General features: G+C 42.4%; 2 protein-coding genes across 2 annotated transcripts in view; one reads left to right on the top strand and one right to left on the bottom strand.

The window, feature by feature from the left end:
- Positions 1-5,401: 5,401 nt before the first annotated feature.
- LOC308309609 (conserved oligomeric Golgi complex subunit 3-like) lies at positions 5,402-7,912 on the top strand (the record flags this gene model as incomplete). The annotated part of the gene is made up of 1 exon (XM_080755518.1): positions 5,402-7,912. The coding sequence occupies one exon, from the start codon at positions 5,402-5,404 to the stop codon at positions 7,910-7,912; it is 2,511 nt and encodes an 836-aa protein (XP_080611644.1).
- Positions 7,913-10,172: 2,260 nt separating this feature from the next.
- Positions 10,173-17,623, bottom strand: part of LOC308310227 (matrix metalloproteinase-17-like) — a 113,612-nt gene continuing 106,161 nt past the window's right edge. The window contains exons 10-11 of the mRNA XM_080756445.1: positions 15,249-15,509; positions 10,173-12,026 (exon numbers count right to left, since the gene is read on the bottom strand). Of these exons, the coding sequence (XP_080612571.1) occupies positions 11,701-12,026; positions 15,249-15,509 (587 nt within the window). The 3' untranslated portion in view covers positions 10,173-11,700. The remainder of the gene's footprint in view (positions 12,027-15,248; positions 15,510-17,623) is intronic.

The raw sequence follows: 17,623 nt of genomic DNA, 5'->3' as shown, positions 1-17,623 counted from the left end.
AAAAACTAAAAGTGAATCTGTGCATCTATCTTATCTGTTTGTCTCCGTTTCTCTTTCTATCTACATATGCACACACAATCTAAACATTATGGAGCGTCTGGATGACGGTAGAGGTAAAACACTCTCCCACCACTGCAGGTAGCTTGGTTCAACACCCAGCAGCAGCAGTGCATCCAGTTTGGCTGGCGCTCCAACAAACACAATTTGGCTACAGTGTTTGCAGGTGGGAATCTGGCAATGGATCAAGTGATCATGTACTTTTTGCTGCACTGTGGAAGCTGCTGATGCACATCAAGGTTGTTATAGTTCTGAATTTAGTTTTAAACTTGTTTTTAATTTAGTTTTAAAGTTTATAGTTTTATGTTTTGGAGAAGGCTTAGTTTCTAGTTTAGTATATATTAATTGTAGTGTTGGGTTCAGTTTGTATTGTAATACGGGTTATTTATCAGGGGGTGAGATTCAGAAAGGTAATTAAAAAATACTATTTTAAAAGATAGTCACAGTTGAAACTGGTACAGTAGTAATAGTACTAATAGTTTTTTGTATTAAATATTTGACTAAAAGTAAGGACATTTTCTCTATATGATTTTTAGATAAATTGTATTACCGGTAGTCTTTTACCCTAGTTTTTATTTGTTTCTGTTACCTGGAAGAGTAGGAAAAAACTAAACTAAAATCCCCAAATATGTTTGTTATTCACTAATTTCAGTTAACTCTAATATCCTTGATGCACATAGCAGTTTATAGCAGCAACAGGGACTTCAGGACACTTGGGGACAATTGGGAATTGGCAATGACTAAATTGGGTTCTCCGTCCATGGGTTGTCACCTTGACGTGGTGGCGGAGCTTGTGACCCGTTGACCCAGAGGGCTCCCCTGGCAGGTCCAACCATGCCAGGCAGCTCAAAGGGCAGCGGTCAGACTAAGGACAACCCCTAGTCCTCCATATTGGGGGTTGGGAGTGAGGTTAACAACCTCGTCCCTTAAAACAAACCTGTTACAGAAAATCACCACAGGAAACCAACACACTCCAGAGGACGTCCAAGGAGACTCCAGCCAATGTGCTTATGCTTAAATCTAATCTATACTTAAAGTAACAAAGTAAATGTAGTCAAATTTGACTAATTTGTTTAATGTAAATCTGCAAAGTAACTTGTAACTAAGGTTTCAAATGAATGTGGTTCAGTGAAAAGTGTAATATTTGCCTTTGAGATGTAGTAAGATGCATGTCTGCTTTCTTTTCTCTGTATACTATTTATTTGTTATTTATATGTTTATATAGTGCTAGTCTCTTTGTCATGCAGGAGCTGGTTGCCACAGTCATCTGGCTTGAAGACAGAAATAGTCATTGGTCCACCTGTCTCTTCCCTGCTACCCTGGTGTAACTTCCATGCTGGCCAACAGGGGGCACCTGTTCTCTGTGCACATCATCAACTGAAGAAGGTAAGGGTGGCTTGCTGGACATATATGACTGGTATATTGGTCTGATTGGGCTATAATTTGAAATATAACAGCAATATAATGGCAAGAGTAATAATACATATTATGGCTCATATGGCCTTTTAGGGGTACAGTATGTCCACTGGTTTATTGGTCTGATTGGGCTATACTATTTAAAATATAACTTTCAAGAAACAAGCTTTCGGTTACAGGCTTATTGTCATGCAACAGTGCATGAAATGCATAATTGACTGAAATTCAGTTCCACTGGCTTAAGTTACTATAATCTAAAACTACAATACTAAACACTACTGATAAAATCAGTCAGTTCATAATGAGACAAATATTGCACACATGCAGTCTTCTTATAGGAGAAAGGATAGAGGATATTGCACATCACTGTGTGATGGCTTGGGGAAATAAACTTTTGTAACGCATACTGCAACACCTTTTCCTAGAGGACTGCAGAGTGAGAATGAGAACTTGTAGATCTGCAAAAAATAATGTGTTCAACTCTTTGAATATATATTCTTTCACAGTGTTCCTGTACGTTTTTAACTCATGCTATTCTACAGCACACTGGTACGCATGTGCGCACACGCACATTATTATTTATGATATCACCAGTATTGTCCAATCCATGTCAAAGCTGTTGATCAGTTTAATCAAGTGATATCTCAATTCAAATATGTACAAGAAATGTGAAAAAATAGTGTCTTTCTTTCTCTTTCTTAGGGCTTGCTCCATGTTGGCTCCCGTCCTGGTCTATCTGTTCTCCATCCTGTGCATCCAATGACTTCATCTTGAAGATCGATACCCTGCCTCAGATGGAACCGGGTCACTCCTGGACCTAAAGCCCAATACATACAGTACTCCATCCCAACGCAACTACACATTTACATCATTCAGAACTCCTGCATGTCTCTCAGATCTGCCTACCTCCACGAGGGATTGATTGCCCACAGTATGTCAGAAACGCATCCAGGTATTAAATCCATTCTGCTGGCTTGGATTCAGTCGCTGTAGAGTAGACGACAGAGCAAGATGCTACAGCTGCGATTCATTGATCAGATTAGTGACTGGGCGTGGTCTGGCATTCAGAACACAGAACCGTTTGGAGGCAGTATGAATGCTGAATGGACATTTGTCTCTCTATTTTTCTTATTATAAAAAAAAAAAAAATCTTTCTGGAAAAAGTTAGATTTTATTTTATTTAGCACAGTATAAAAACAATACAAAAGGGAAAATACATAAAAAATGAAATTGCAAGGAGGAGGCAGGAAGACCAAAGGGCTTATACGAGACCTCAACCTGTGTACAATAAAACATTTTTGAAAACATGATTTGAAAGCACTATACATTGCATAGTATAAAGAAAGGTCTAGAACAGGGGTGCATATATCGTGATCTACCAGTAGATCACAAAGGCCGTGCAGGTAGATCACATGACATGCCCTTAAAGAATATTTCATGGCATACATTTTAGTTTTAAGATGTTGATATTGATTTTGTATTAGAAAGCATGAGTGTATTTCAAAGTGTTTTTTGACAACAGAAACTGCCTGTCATAATTTCACCCCCCTCCCTATCTAATTATTGGACAGTATATTAGGATGTTGATATTCATTTTGTATTCATCTTTAGGGCCCCAAATCACACCTTAGAAAGCATGAGTGTGACAAATGGTATTGGACAGTATTAAAGAGTGTTGCTGTGCACAAAAACAAAAGCCCTTGAGGGGGTTCCAGGTGGTCCCCAGCTAAATTATGTATAGTTGATAACCAAATGGACCCTTATATACCTTTAATTCTTTTGAGCATAACATTTTACGCTCTCAAGGTCAAACAGTTTACGCTCTCAAGGTCTACACAATCAGAGTACTTAATTTACAAGAAGTCTACACAATTAGAGAATGTAGAAGAATTATTTTGATCAATATTTGCAAGTTTTGGGTCTGAGAGGCTAAATGTCATCAAATGGTGGTCCGTGGCTCAAATGCTGAATAAATAATGGGCCTTGATGTGAAAAGGGTTTAAAACCACAGCTGTAAGTGATATAATATTTGTTACAGTACCAGGCGGATCCCTGTCTCTCCAGCTCTTTAGTAAACAGAACATACATTTTCTGTTCAGGAGGATACTCATTTCCTCCAATCAGAGAGAACAGGATACAGACTAAATAAATGAAATTGGAAGTAATGAAACAAACGCAAAATTGGAATTGGAACTAGATCAAATTGAAGCTGATAAATGGGTTCTCTCTCTCGTGATTGGATGAAATTGGCAACCAACCTGTAATTTTCTGTTTACTAAAAGATCAAGGAAAAGGGAGAATTTATTTTTATTAATGTTTTTTTTTGCGGCTTTCGCCTTTCGTTTTATAATTTTTATAGAGACAGACAGTAGGCTGACAGAAATGGGGGAGTGACATGCAGTAAAGGCCATTGGGATCGGGAGTCGAACCCGCGGCACACTGCCAGGCTCTGGCTACCGGCCAAGGTGCCTGGACCGCTGAGCCACGGCCCAGGCCTACAGGGAGAAATATGCTGTTGGTTACCTTTGCATGTTTCTACCTACTGGTGACTATACCAGCTGCAAACTTGACCAGTCCATGAATAGACTAATTGTGGTGTGAATACCATAGACTTTGACCACTTCTTTACTTTGCAATTAATTTATTGACTATACGTTTGATACTAAAAAAAAGAAAAGAAAATTGTCATGTCAAGCCAAGGTGAATTCAAATCAAATCTGAATTCAGGTGTCTCTGTCTGCATAATAAGCACAGACTCCGGGATGACTCACTGCCATATTGTTACTGTTTTTGTTACTATTGTTGCTACGTTTCTGTGCTTCTCTACAATGAGTTTGAATGTCTCAAAAAAATTAAATAATGACTGACCATGCCTAAGAAGAGCAGCATCAGGTACCTACAGTAGTGTTTCTGGAGAGTGTATGATTTTTGTTTAGATTTAGATGTTTTTGTTGCTGTTTTACGTTGTGTCCCCTGAATTGTTTATTGACCTATTGGAGTGAAATAAACCCATACCTGTATCTTCTGCTAATTACTAACATATTAGTAATATTGTTCAATCTGTATGGTAGAGTATGTTAATACAATATATAACTTATACAATTGGGGTGATTGTATTTTGTCTCCCTACCCTTCTATTAAGTTTGTGTCAAAGGTCATGTCTCACCTATATACAGGATCTGACAAATGTTGACCTGACGGTCAAGATTACATTTATTCCCAGAGCAAGCAGGCCAGCTCTATTAGCCCAATGCACTTGGAGCAGGAAACAGTGTTCAAATTCAGGGTAGAAGAGGAAAGTTACATGGCAGAAGAAACCATGCAAGGCACCAACCTGCTCATAGGGAGCAATTAGGGGATACTGTAAGTGTCATGCCCAAGAACAGCACACACTCCGGGGGTTAGGTGTGCACGCACACGCACACACAGTGTGCATGTGAGTGTTACAGGGGAAGTGAAGCACGGGGGTGGTAAGTGCAAATAAGCTCAAGCTGTTCTTCAACATATTTGATCCTCATTCCCTAAAGGAACTCAGCAGCTGATCATCACCACTAGCCAGACGAGGAAGCCGGTCTCTACGGTCGGCATAAACAAGGCCTGAGTCTGATAATGAGTACTGCACTAATTCCAGGAATCTCTATATATCTCTGTATATCTGTCTGTCTGTCTGTCGGCTTCTCACATTCATTAAAACACAGTTTGCCCATGGACAACGCTGAACGGACTCAAGTTTGCATATAGTATAGCAAACTTGAGTCCGTTCAGCGTTGTCCATGGGCAAACTGTGTTTTAATGAATGTATATGGGTATATGCCGTATATAACATATACCCAAATATGGAGATGACTGACATAATTGTACTGACGTCATAGACTTGCCTCCAGCTACTCTGATAATGGGTACTGCACTAGTCAGGCTTAAGACTAGAATGGTGTGCCCAGTGCAGCACATAGCGCCATCAGAGAATCCCTTTGTTGCTGCTGATGTTGGCGGTGCTGTCCGGAAGGAGGATGGCGTCTATAGATTGTCAGTTTCGGATGAAACGCGTGAGAAACTTTTGTTATGGGATCTATGTGACAACGCAATAGCACCCCTCACAAAGAAGCAATCAGACTCCATCCTTGAAATCCAGGCTGCTGCCGAAACACTCTCAATTCCTTCCGAGTTGCCAGCTGAGGACTTGTGTAGTTTCCCGTTGTGTTCTTTAAAGTCACCATTCACAACGGTGCCAGGCTCAACAGAAGATGTCCTGTTCAGGGGGTTCCAAATGCTCCATATGGAGAATGACAGGATAGAAACTGCACAACAGATGTCTTCCTGGTTTGCCAAGCTAGAATCAAAAATGGACCAGGACGAGGCAGAGAAATACAGGAAGACCAGAGACCATCTAAATTGCTACCAGGAGCAGTGCAATTCTATTTTGGAATCCGTTAATGCTGCTCTGGAACATCTGCAGTCCCTTCAGAAGCAGTACCTGCTTGTATCTACTGAGACAGGAACCCTGCATGAGGCATTTCAGCAACTGCTTAAAGAGCAGACAGAGCACGTTGGCCTGGCAGATGCTATACAGCAGACACTGTCGCACCTTGATGAGTTGGACACCATAAACACACAATTGAGTGCACCCATGTTGTCTGTAGCCAGTGAAGGTTTTATACCAACGCTGTCAAGGTTGCATGACTGCATTGAGTACGTTTCTTCCCATCCAAACTTCAAAGACTACCCAGTTCATATGCTCAAGTTTAAACAATGCATTTCCAAAGCTACGCTTTTAATGAAGCGCCACATTGTTAACACCATGCAGAATCTCACCAGCCAGTTAACCAGAAAGGATCCGCTGGGCTCGGTCAATGCAGAGGATGCCTTTACACAATACTATGCCAAGTTTAGAGTTGCTGCACCCAAAGTTAGATCCCTCATTGAACATATAGAGGAGCGGACTGAGACGATCCCAGAGTATTATCAACTCCTAGATGAGATACACCTGTGCTACCTAGAGCACAGAGAACAGCTGCTCAGTCCCAGCATCACGTCCACCGTTACTGAACTGACTCGTCAAAACAGCAAAGACCATTGCGCGCTGGTGCGCAGCAGCTGTGCCTTCATGGTTCACGTCTGCCAGGATGAGCACCAGCTGTACAAAGAGTTCTTCTCTAAACCTACGACCAAGCTAGATGAACGGTTAGAGAAGTTGTGCTCGTCCCTGTATGATGTGCTCCGACCACTGGTCGTCCACGTAATCCACCTGGAGACGCTGTCCGACCTCTGTTGCATCCTCGGGGACGAGATGCTGGAAGACCACGTACACGACGAGGCTTGTCAGCTGGGCGCCTTTGAAGTGCTGCTGAAGCAGATGCTGGAGGATGTCCAGGAGAGACTCGTCTACAGGACTCACATTTACATTCAGAGCGATATCTCTGGCTACAACCCTGCTCCAGGGGACCTGGCCTACCCGGAGAAACTGGAGACCATGGAGAGAATCTCTCGGAGCTTAAAGGTGGCGTCGCACGATTCTTCACTCTCTGACGTGCAGCTTGAGGGTCTGGTGGCCAGGAGAAACAGCAATGCTGGGATAATAAAGGACATTTCTCCTGCTGACCTGCATGGCATGTGGTACCCTACGGTCAGAAGAACACTGTCTTGTCTGTCCAAGCTCTACAGGAGTATAGATAGGGTGGTCTTCCAGGGTCTATCTCAAGAAGCCTTATCTGCCTGCATACAGTCACTGCTTAAAGCCTCCGACATCATCGCTAAAAACAAAACCCAAGTAGATGGGCAACTGTTCCTGATCAAACACCTGATGATAATGCGCCAACAGATTGCCCCCTACCGCATTGATTTCGCCATCAAAGAAATCTCACTGGACCTAAAGAAAACGCGAAATGCAGCATTTAAAATACTAAACCCGAGGGCTGTTAGCAGATTCTTCAGATTCAACAGTTACAATGCCATACTCGAGTTCCTGTTAGAGGGAAGACCGGAGATAAAGGAGCACTGCACTGACTCTAAGAAGGATGTGGACGAGCAACTCACGGTCAGCTGTGAGCAGTTCATACAGCAGCAGACGCAGATCTTCGCGGGGAACCTTCAGGAGTTTCTCACCAAGGTGGAAGATCTGAAAAGCATGGCAATCAAAGAAGGTCTTCCATACAATCTCTCCCAGCAGCATTGGGCACAGCCAGCAAAGATCAATGATATGGTGACGTCTACATACCGGGCGATGGAGAGCAAGCTGCCAGCCACTTTACAGAGCATGTCCCTGTATCTGGCTAACAGAGACACAGAGTCCCTTCTTCTCACGCCTGTGCAGAATAACATCCAGCGAGTATTCCAGCAACTCCATACCTTGCTTCAGGAGGAATACAGCAGAGAAGACCTTCAAATAATTGCATGTCCCGCTACAGAACAGATTAACCTGCTGCTGTCTGTGAATAGATAGCCTCCGGGCTTGTTGTGACTGTGGAGGATTTCCTTCACAGCATAGTGGGGCTGGCTGTGACTCCAGTGTGTGTTTGTGTGTAGTCCACAATCTGGACTGGGCACTTGCCCATGGTCTTCCTCAGTATAAAACTTAAGTTTTAAATAATTATAGTACGTACGTGTACATAAACATTTTCAAAAAGAAATGAACATTGAAAATGCAGCTAAACAACATTCCCAAAATATCTTTATTCCTTTTTTTTCTTTGATTAGTTTGTTGATATACAACATCTACAAATTGACTTTAACAGGAAATACGTCAGTATAGTGTTGTATGTGATATGCAGTGAAAGCATGGTGTATTGCACGTGCCTGCCAAAATGTCATTGACCAGTGCACTTGATGTCTGCAGGAGCGTGCTGCTTGATGCCGCTGTGCTCGGACCCTTATGGTCAACTTAATTGGAGACTGTGGTGTATAGGATGGATATTTCTAGGACCCTGCGGTTTGGTAAGCATTAGGGCATGGACCTCCATAACTCTCCAAACTGTATCTACAAGCATACAAAATGTGTTAGCTGGCTGTAGTGGAATGAAAAATTGCCTTTTAAACTGCCTCCAGAAGCCTGGAACCAATCAGCTCCTTCCAACAATCTACAAAATCACTCACACAATCAGCCAAGCACACCTGCTGCCACACACACACACACACACACACACACACACACACACACACGGTTCTTTGAAATGTTGTTATTGTAATAGGACCCTCTATAAGAACAGAGGTCAATGATGTATTTTTCAATTCAAAAGAGCGTTGCCTGTGTTTAATCATTTATTTTAGAAAAGATAATTGATCTAATTAATTGATGCCATTGTCTTTCTTACTTTATCTATTGAAATTAAGTAGACTTCACTAATTCTACATCGTCCAGGTGATTCTCCTTGTAGGCTAAACCTAATCTTAGAGTGGGCTAATGGCTATTCATCACCCAAACTGATAAACTTGATTACTTGGATCATTGTTGTGTTCACCACTTGTAGCCACCAGAAGAGGGCAGTGTAAGACTGTTTGTTGAACCTAAAAAGCTACAGGTATATCCAGTGTTTTCAAAACCAGTGTCCACAAACATAAGAATTACTTTTACAAGTTGCTTGCTCTTACATGCTTACTTTAGTCAAACTTTCCAACAATATGATACAGTTTGTAACTGGTTTAAATCATTTTCCCTGAAAGCATTGACAGTGCCTTTAACAAAAAAAAGAAATAATCCTGACACATGGCTTTTTAAGATAGATTTTAAGTTTGGGCCAAACTGACAATGCTATATATAATGTAAGTCAATGGATGACAGACATGGGGACATCCAGCAGTCTCAGTTGGATCAAACACCATCCAACTACCACCATAAAATTCTGTGATCAATACGCTACTGCAGAAGTGCAGCAGAGAGGCTCCTTCAGGTGATTGGGATTGCTCTCGACTTGTATACTCTTCAGTAGCAGTGCAATATATCTCCAGGGTGATTGATTGCTTATTCTATGCAGCCCTGCAGCATCCAGAACGTTCTGCCACGGATGGCTTGGTCCACAGGTGTCCCCAGGAGCCAATTCTGTGCTTCCAAAACACCTTCAGATTCCTACATATTCCAATAAACCTCCTCGTCAACAGACCTCCCTCTCCCTCTGCACGCACGTACTGTACGGACACGCACGTCTTTTTCAGATTTGTATTCCCAGTCCGGCCTGTACAAACATCATATAATTGGCAAAAAGGCATTAATAACCAGAATCCTTTATCATCGCTCTTCCCTCCATTTTCCCATGCTTTTTCTTTGCAATATGCTCCACAGATAGAAAGATGGTGGGAGAACTCCTGACAGAGATTTGTACTCAGTACACAGTAACAACAGTCTTTCTAGTTTATCAAATGAATCACCAAGAAACATTCGGTTTTATTATTTTTGGCAAACAAGATATTGTGATTCTTTATTTTCTACAAAAATATCTCACGTTTAATAGAAAACACAGCCTGAAATGCTCACAATAATCTTCTTAAACAGCCATAGACCTTTTCAATTCAAATATATGTATCTATTTATATTGTAGTGTATGTAAACATATTTTAACAATAATAAAAATAAATCCAGGCAGTTGCCATGTTGAGAGGACTAAAAGCGATCTAATGACATTCTCCTATGCTGTACATCCAATCCTTGGTCTGGTCTCCAGACTCTAGTTGAAGGAAAGTGTCCAGGGAGACATTATTTTTGTTTTGTAAAAAAAAAATATACCACGATTTTTGTAACCCATTTTTTCAATTGCCCAAGCTGTAATCCTGGGCGCTACTCACCCTCTGCCAAAGTGGGGATTCCTTCAATGCATGAGGAGTGAGCGGTGCCGCTTCTTCTCACCTGACAGGGGGGAGTTTCCCTGGTGGGATGTAGCGCGTGGAAGGAACACGTTATTCCAACCAGTTCCTTTCCCCTCCATCAGGCGCTCCGGCTGATAAGGGGGAGGCAGTATAGCGACCAGGATTACTTCAAACTCCACACAGAAAGGCCCTTTCACCAACCCCACCTAGGGTAATGGGGGCTGATGACGCGGAGGAGAGAACACACACCCACAGCATCCCTGTTGGAGACATTATGACATTATCTTCCCTCATCCATTATTGTAAATGTTTTTCTCTGAAAACATCTTTCTTTCTGTTGCTCACTTTGATATGGGTAGAGAATTTACTTCATGATTCCATGGATACAAAGCAAAGATCACAAAAGGCCATGGGAGAGAAGTTATGATGGCATTAAGAGTTAGCATCCATCCATCCATCCATCCATCCATCCTGATTCCAGTGAACATCAAGTTCTTTCAGCTACTTCAGACCTTATACAATTTAAATAAGCATGGATCCTTAGATTGATATTAAAGCACTTATCATAATAGCAGGAAACATACACAGGATGTGTGATGGCTTTCCTGGGTGCCATTTACTGCATTTTGTTTTACCCTTCTAAGTTTCAGGGTGCAATTCACCTGTCAACACTGTCGTGGCCAGATACTGTCGCTGTAAACATGTGCATAATGAATACTAATCAGCATTGATGACCTCGGAATACCATTAAATCTCTCATTGACCTAATTCCTATCGATCTATTTCAACGTCGTTTCCCTAAAATAAATAATTATTTTCTGGAATACTTCAAAATATATAGTGGAAAGGGATACAGAAACTGTGGTCATGTGTAACTGACATAGCGTGCCACCAACATTTCCAGAATTAGGCGCCCCCCCCCCCACACACACACACACACACACACACACACACACACTGATGTTAGCTGCAATAAAAACACGTACGCTTCCTATAAAAAGTATTCACTCGATATCATGGGAAATAAATAACAACTAAAAGATATCAACAGATTTGTAATTACAAGAACAAATTATCCTGTTGCGGTTTCATCTGAGTAAACACTGGTCCTCACATTAACCACCCTTAACAAACCCTTCATACTTCATTGACTGGGGTCTCCCAAGGGTCTTTACCAGGACCCTTCCTTTTCCTCCCTGCACCAAATCTCTTCGGCGAAAACAGCCAACCTACGAGCTCACAAGGGGGTCGTGCTGGTGACCCCCCTTGTGAGCTCATAGAGCGGCTATTTTTCAGCAAATGTTTGGCCCCCCCAGAATAGGGACGCTAGGCTTCATGTGATTAAAGAGTCAAGGGGCCATCGACCCCGCTCTCAGCCGACTTGGCCATACTACTTCCTGATTCAGTTTGAAAGTCTCTTCCCTTTCTTTAACATCATAGCAGTGAGGGCAGGAGGGCCAGTGACAGCGTCCAGAGCGGCGTCAGGAGCCAGAGGGGGGAGGGGGAGCGATGGACCCCCAGGGGGGAGGCCGTGTCCGAGGTGCAGGAGCACACCTCGTAGCCGTTCTCTGCGTGGTCCGGGTGGTGCTGCCCGTTGACCCTCGTCGCCGTGCCGTTGGACTCCGTGTCCGGGGAGTCCGACTGCATCTCCGTGCACACCAGCCAGTCCTTAGCAATGAGCCGGGGATAGCCCACCTCCACCTCCATGTCGCTGGCCAGCACACGCCAGTACTCCTTCCCCTTGAAGAAGTAGGAGGAGCCTGCAAGAAGATGGGCGGAGAGGGGGAGATAGAGAGAGAGAATAAATATAAAAAGGATTCAAACTGATGGAGCAAGCATACAGTATAGAGATCATTATCAAGAGCATGCACTTGTACCCACATGCTGTGACCATGAGTACTAAATGAGTTGGAGAAGTTGACGTTTCCCATTTCCTCTCCAGTATTTATCACAACATTCCCTTTCTTCCTCACATCTCTCTCTCTCTCTCCATTTTATCTTTAGTCTATAATACTTCTCTCTTATAGATTCTATCTCCATTTCTCTTTCTCTGACTGAGACTAGCTGTGCAAACCCTGAGTTCCAATTGTATTTGTGTTGTTGACACACTGTTGTGGACAAGAATTGTACAGCCTGCAATGTTGCCATGCCCCCCCCCCCCCCCCCCACCTCTTGGTATTGTACTGTACTGCTGGATTACAAGTTCATGTGAACCTTAAACTGGCAGTATCTCATTCCAGAGTGGCGTTAGCTAGACTAGTCAGAAGCAGTGTGGAGAAGCAGTGTGTGGCTGTATACAATACTGTAGTGTACTATGGGTACATTGGCACTACCCACTATCCGTTAATTACGCACAAGACAGCTGGTACTGGCCATAAACATTATCTTACGGCGGCATTACCCACAATACAATATGCCAACTCCCATATTTGCGCCTGGAGGTGTGGCTGATGGGCGTGTTGTTGCGCTATCCCTGAAATTGCCATCCTGCCCACATGCGTATGGGAAAGCGGGTTGCGACTTCCGGGTTAGGTGCCAACGCATGTGAGACCATGCGTGAGCCATCTCCTTGAGCCTTGTCTGCTTTTCAGTGGTTAGCCTTTTCTCCCAGACCTGTTAGCTTGTGCAGAACAAGCTACAGAACACCGGCCATGACCTCGTAAAACAAAGTAGTTGTTGTTTCGCTCAGCATAAGGTCGTCTGTATTCTCAATTTCTCTGCAACACTTCAAAGGGCACATTTGGCAAAGGGTTTGATGCACTGCAGTCGATGCTCAAACTGCTTGCTCAGATCCTGTTTTTTCAAATCTTCATCAAAAGGATTCGCACATGTACTCATATCAGTCTATTATCATGCATTATCATCTATTATCATGCAATGTCAATAAATGTCCTTGGGCCATATACGTAGATCTGCACACAAGCACAGACATTTCACAGTGTGCACGCACTCACGCACGCACGCACACATATATTAAACACGTGCGTATATTAAACACACCTTAACCAATAATAACAGTGTACAAATAAAAACATATATAGATTTTTCTACAGGTGCAACTTCAATATCTACAGTAAGCGAGGGCATGGATCGATGGCGGTCACCACAGGGGAAATAACATACAGTAACAACGCCTACGTGTTATTGTAGACTCATGTAATACATCTGACCCTCTGCCTTCCTTTCTTCACCTCGCTTACTATACTTCTACTACTACTTTAATTGTATTCATATTCATATAATTCATGTACACTTCACATGCATAATTCATGGCATTGGGAACGTTCACAAAGTATTTGCCCATATTAACCTGCTCGCTTGTGTGTGACCGCGTGGGCACACACTGCTGTACTAAACTTCTTTTCTTGATATTTACAATATAAAATACAACACATTTTGCCATATGGAGGCAGACTTACCATTGGGCTAGGGTGGGCTTTTAATATGATTTGATTTATGTTTAGTTATTGTATATTTATTATTATGGTTAAACATTGAGAGCTTCTGCTCTGCTGTCTGCACTGCAGACATGAGTGATGCCGTGTTGTGGGGTAGCTGTGGGAAGCCCTAAAGCCTGCCATGCATGCACAGCTGTCTGTCTGTCTGTCTGTCTGTCTGTCTGTCTGTCTGTCTCTCTCTCTGTTTCTCTCTCTGGGGGCTGGGTACCTCAAAATTACACCAAAATTAAAATAAAATACCCCCAATATTTTGCTGAAAAGCTGGCAACTGCATTAGTGCACTATTAGTGGCTTTACTCTTTCTTTATTGCTCATCTCTCTTACTGTGATTTTATAGAGGACATTGTGAAATGTTTTGTGCACTACTGGCTACTAGTGGCTGCATCCATTCAGCAACTAGTTTGTCTGCCTGCCTGCCTCTCTCTTTTGGGGGCTAAAGGCTAAAGCTCCCCTCCAGCTGAACATTTAGTGTGTTTCAGCTGAACTAGAGCACTGATGGAATCATTCTTTTCAGCGTCTCGTGTCAATTATTTTATATCAATTATTATATTTAAGCCTGATTTACACTTCCCTGTACGGTATATCGTTGTCTCATGTATAACATATTTGATCTACAGGCTCACAACATATTGCATCACAACATGATGAAGATCTGCTATTTTCGCAGAATCTTTGTGCCCAGAATAGGGACTCTATAGCCAGCAGTGGTTCTCAAAACGTTTTGGCTCAGGGATATAACGTTTTCATCCTGAATTACATTGTTGCATAGCACCTATACATTTAGGTCATATTACAGTACGTAAGTACTTTCCCGTGAAGATACAGTATGTCATTTAACCCCAGCATCCCTATTCAGGGGAGCACATTTGCCCAAAACAGCCCATCTACAAGCTCGTTGTGAGCTTGTAGATCTGCCATTTTTGGTGGAGAGATTTGGTGTAGATCGAAAAAGAAGGCATGCAAGTACAGTGCAACTCGCGTCCATTTGACTAAGTACAGAGGGTTTAAGTGGTTAATAAACTGATGCTATAATGCATTCTGTGCCACCCCTGGACCAGAGCCATAGAGTAAGACAGAGTTACGACATTGAGGGGGCAGAAAACTGAGCACTCGAGTGCTGTTCATGCAGCATGGAGAGTGACAAGCTGGAGTTTGAAATACATTGTGTTCAACGAGGGCGGCGCAAATATCAGCAATTTTAGGCATGTGTGCAACATGACAAATGTTTTTAAAGTACTGTACAGTGACAACTAAAGTCTCCGTAATGTTTATGTTGTACTATTACTAAGAAACGATCTAAAATAAAATTGTATTTCGGATCCCGAGTCCAGCGCATCCTGCCAACTTCCGGTCCAGGACATTGTCACTCTTCGCCAATAGAAGTCTATTTAGAACGGCCGCCATTGGACTGGCCCCACGAAGTGAATGGAGTTGACGACGTTACTCTACGGCTCTGCCCTGGACTTGCCGTCGCGGCGCCCCCACTCTGAGGAGCCCTGCTCTCATAGCGTTCAGGACACTCACCGTCAGACCACCTGATGGCGTCGTCCAGGTGCGGAGGCAGCCCCTTCCACAGCGTGGCGTCTTTGGGGTAGCCCGGGTCCATCCGTCTCAGGTGGTCGTCGTAACGCCAGTAGTGATTGTCCTTGAAGAAGTAGGTCTTGTCGTTGTGCAGCCAGACGAAGGCCGCGTCCACCACGCCCTCCATCGGCAGGCCGAAGTCGCTGATCGGACGGGGGTATCCCTCCTCCACGTTGTTGTCTTTGAAGACCCAGTATTTTAGACCTGTGCGTGGGGGGGCGGGACAGAGAGGCGTGGTGAGTCAAGGTCCCCAACCAAAGTAGACCGAATCTGGTGTAACTCGCTCGAGCATCAAATGGACATACTGCACATTATGTGCTTCATCCCTGTCTAATAACGTGGATGCTGCTTAAAGGGGAACGTGCTAACCGGGGCCAACATGTGACTTTGTGCGTCATCATGGGTGTCTATTAGTCTATCTCAGTACGGTTACTGTGGTTACCGTCATGTGAGGTCATTGTGGCTCTATACATCATCATCATCATGATGATAAAAAGGCACTGCTCACTTCACATGGGTGTGATTATTATTATTATATATATATATTTTTTTTATTAACATATGTGTGATTATTTTTTAACATGGGCCATATTGTTAGATATCCAGACGTCCAGACGTTTTGCGTCCACAGGGGCAAGCCGCTAATTCAAACTATGCCATTTAGTTTTCTTTATTTTATTTTTTTCAATCCTTTGTTTGTGGTCCAAATTATTTATTCTAGAAGGGCCCAGATCAAAAATATATACAAAACATATATCCCTTTTAAAGAACATAAAATAATAAGACAGCATTATTACAACACGATGAGAAAGTTATAGCTCCATGTTCGAAAAGGGAGTAGGAAGAAGTTTTTAAAAGCTTAGCGCGTTCTCACCTACCCAGTGTTTACATACTCAAATTGAAAAGAAAAAAAGAAAAAGAAAATCTCCCTACTGTTCTCCCTAAACTGCTCACATTTATCTACTACTAAATCTAAAGTTGATTTTGTCGACAAAACAATATTGGTGTGTTGCAGAAAAACTGCTTATGTTATTACCCAGATTCATTTGCTTTTGTATGAAAGACAATCAAATCAAATATCTGCATGTTTACGCCATGATTCACTGACGTATGATGTATTTGTGATGTCAAATTATCAAAGGACATTTTTCACCTGCCGGGTAATAAAGAAGATGATTTGTTTTTGTCATCGTAGCACTGAAGAACGAACCCAGTGGGATACTATTCTGTCACCATCTGTTAGATACTGTATATAAGAACACTTTCTTAATTAAAATATTTTTTTCACCACAAGGTTGTGTGTGTGTGTGTGTGTGTGTGTGTGTGTGTATTTGAGAGAGAGTTTTTTCCTTCATGTCTCTCTACTATGCAATGCACACGCCACACAGCACATTTTCATCTTTATTCTTTAACCCCTTAACCACAAAAACCTTTCTAAATGATTTCATAAATAGCTGAAAGACAAGCCCACAACATGTCATCTAATGGAGCTACGGCTATATTGACATGCCATGTATGAGGCGCCATGGTTGAAGTGGTTAATTTGTCATGGTTGAAGTGGTTAAGTATGTTGCATAGGTGCATTTTGCACCTTTGTGTTGAAATTGTTGAAACTGTCTTGTCTGCTATTCTGCTTTTAAAATGACTCAGAAGGAAGTGCTTCTGCAGGAGCATACAAATTGGCCATTTATAAGACGCTCTCATCCACAGCAACTTGGCAAATGCAATCGACATAAGCAGAGTAAGAATGCAGTCTAGTCCACAAACAAGGTAAATAGAGACACACGTAGTGCAGAAGGAACAATGTCTACATTCTAAATAACATGCTACTGTACATTAATCAAAATAACATTCTCAGCATTTGTGGTCAAGAAAAACAAAACTAACAAAAACACGAGGGCAACTGACCAAGACAGATCTGTATAGATAAACTAGCGTCCAATGTTTTGTTTAGAACAGTGGTTCCCAAACGTTTGCATGTCAAGGACCCCCAAATTGACACTTATTAGCCCCACAGATCCCCATTTGAAAAGATATGGACCCCCATAAGAGATTTTTTACGGCTCTAGCTGTGATTCTCAACCAGTTTAATCTCAAGAAAGAATTATGCTACAGTCCCCCATTTAATGGCATTTCTATCTCTGGGACCCCCAATTTATATTGTAAAATCAATGTTAATTTAACTCTGAGAGTGTACAAATGGAACCAAATGGACCCGTTAGTCCATTTGTACACTCTCTGAGTTACAGACCCATAAGGTTTCTAATTATCATTTAGCTGGGGAACTCTCTCAAGGACCCCTAGGGGTCCCCGGACCC

Source organism: Protomyctophum bolini (assembly GCF_963924005.1).
Source record: "Protomyctophum bolini genome assembly, chromosome: 22".
Lineage (NCBI taxonomy): Eukaryota > Metazoa > Chordata > Actinopteri > Myctophiformes > Myctophidae > Protomyctophum > Protomyctophum bolini.
Note: the sequence above shows the minus strand (reverse complement) of the source record. Positions and strands in the feature narration are given on the sequence as shown.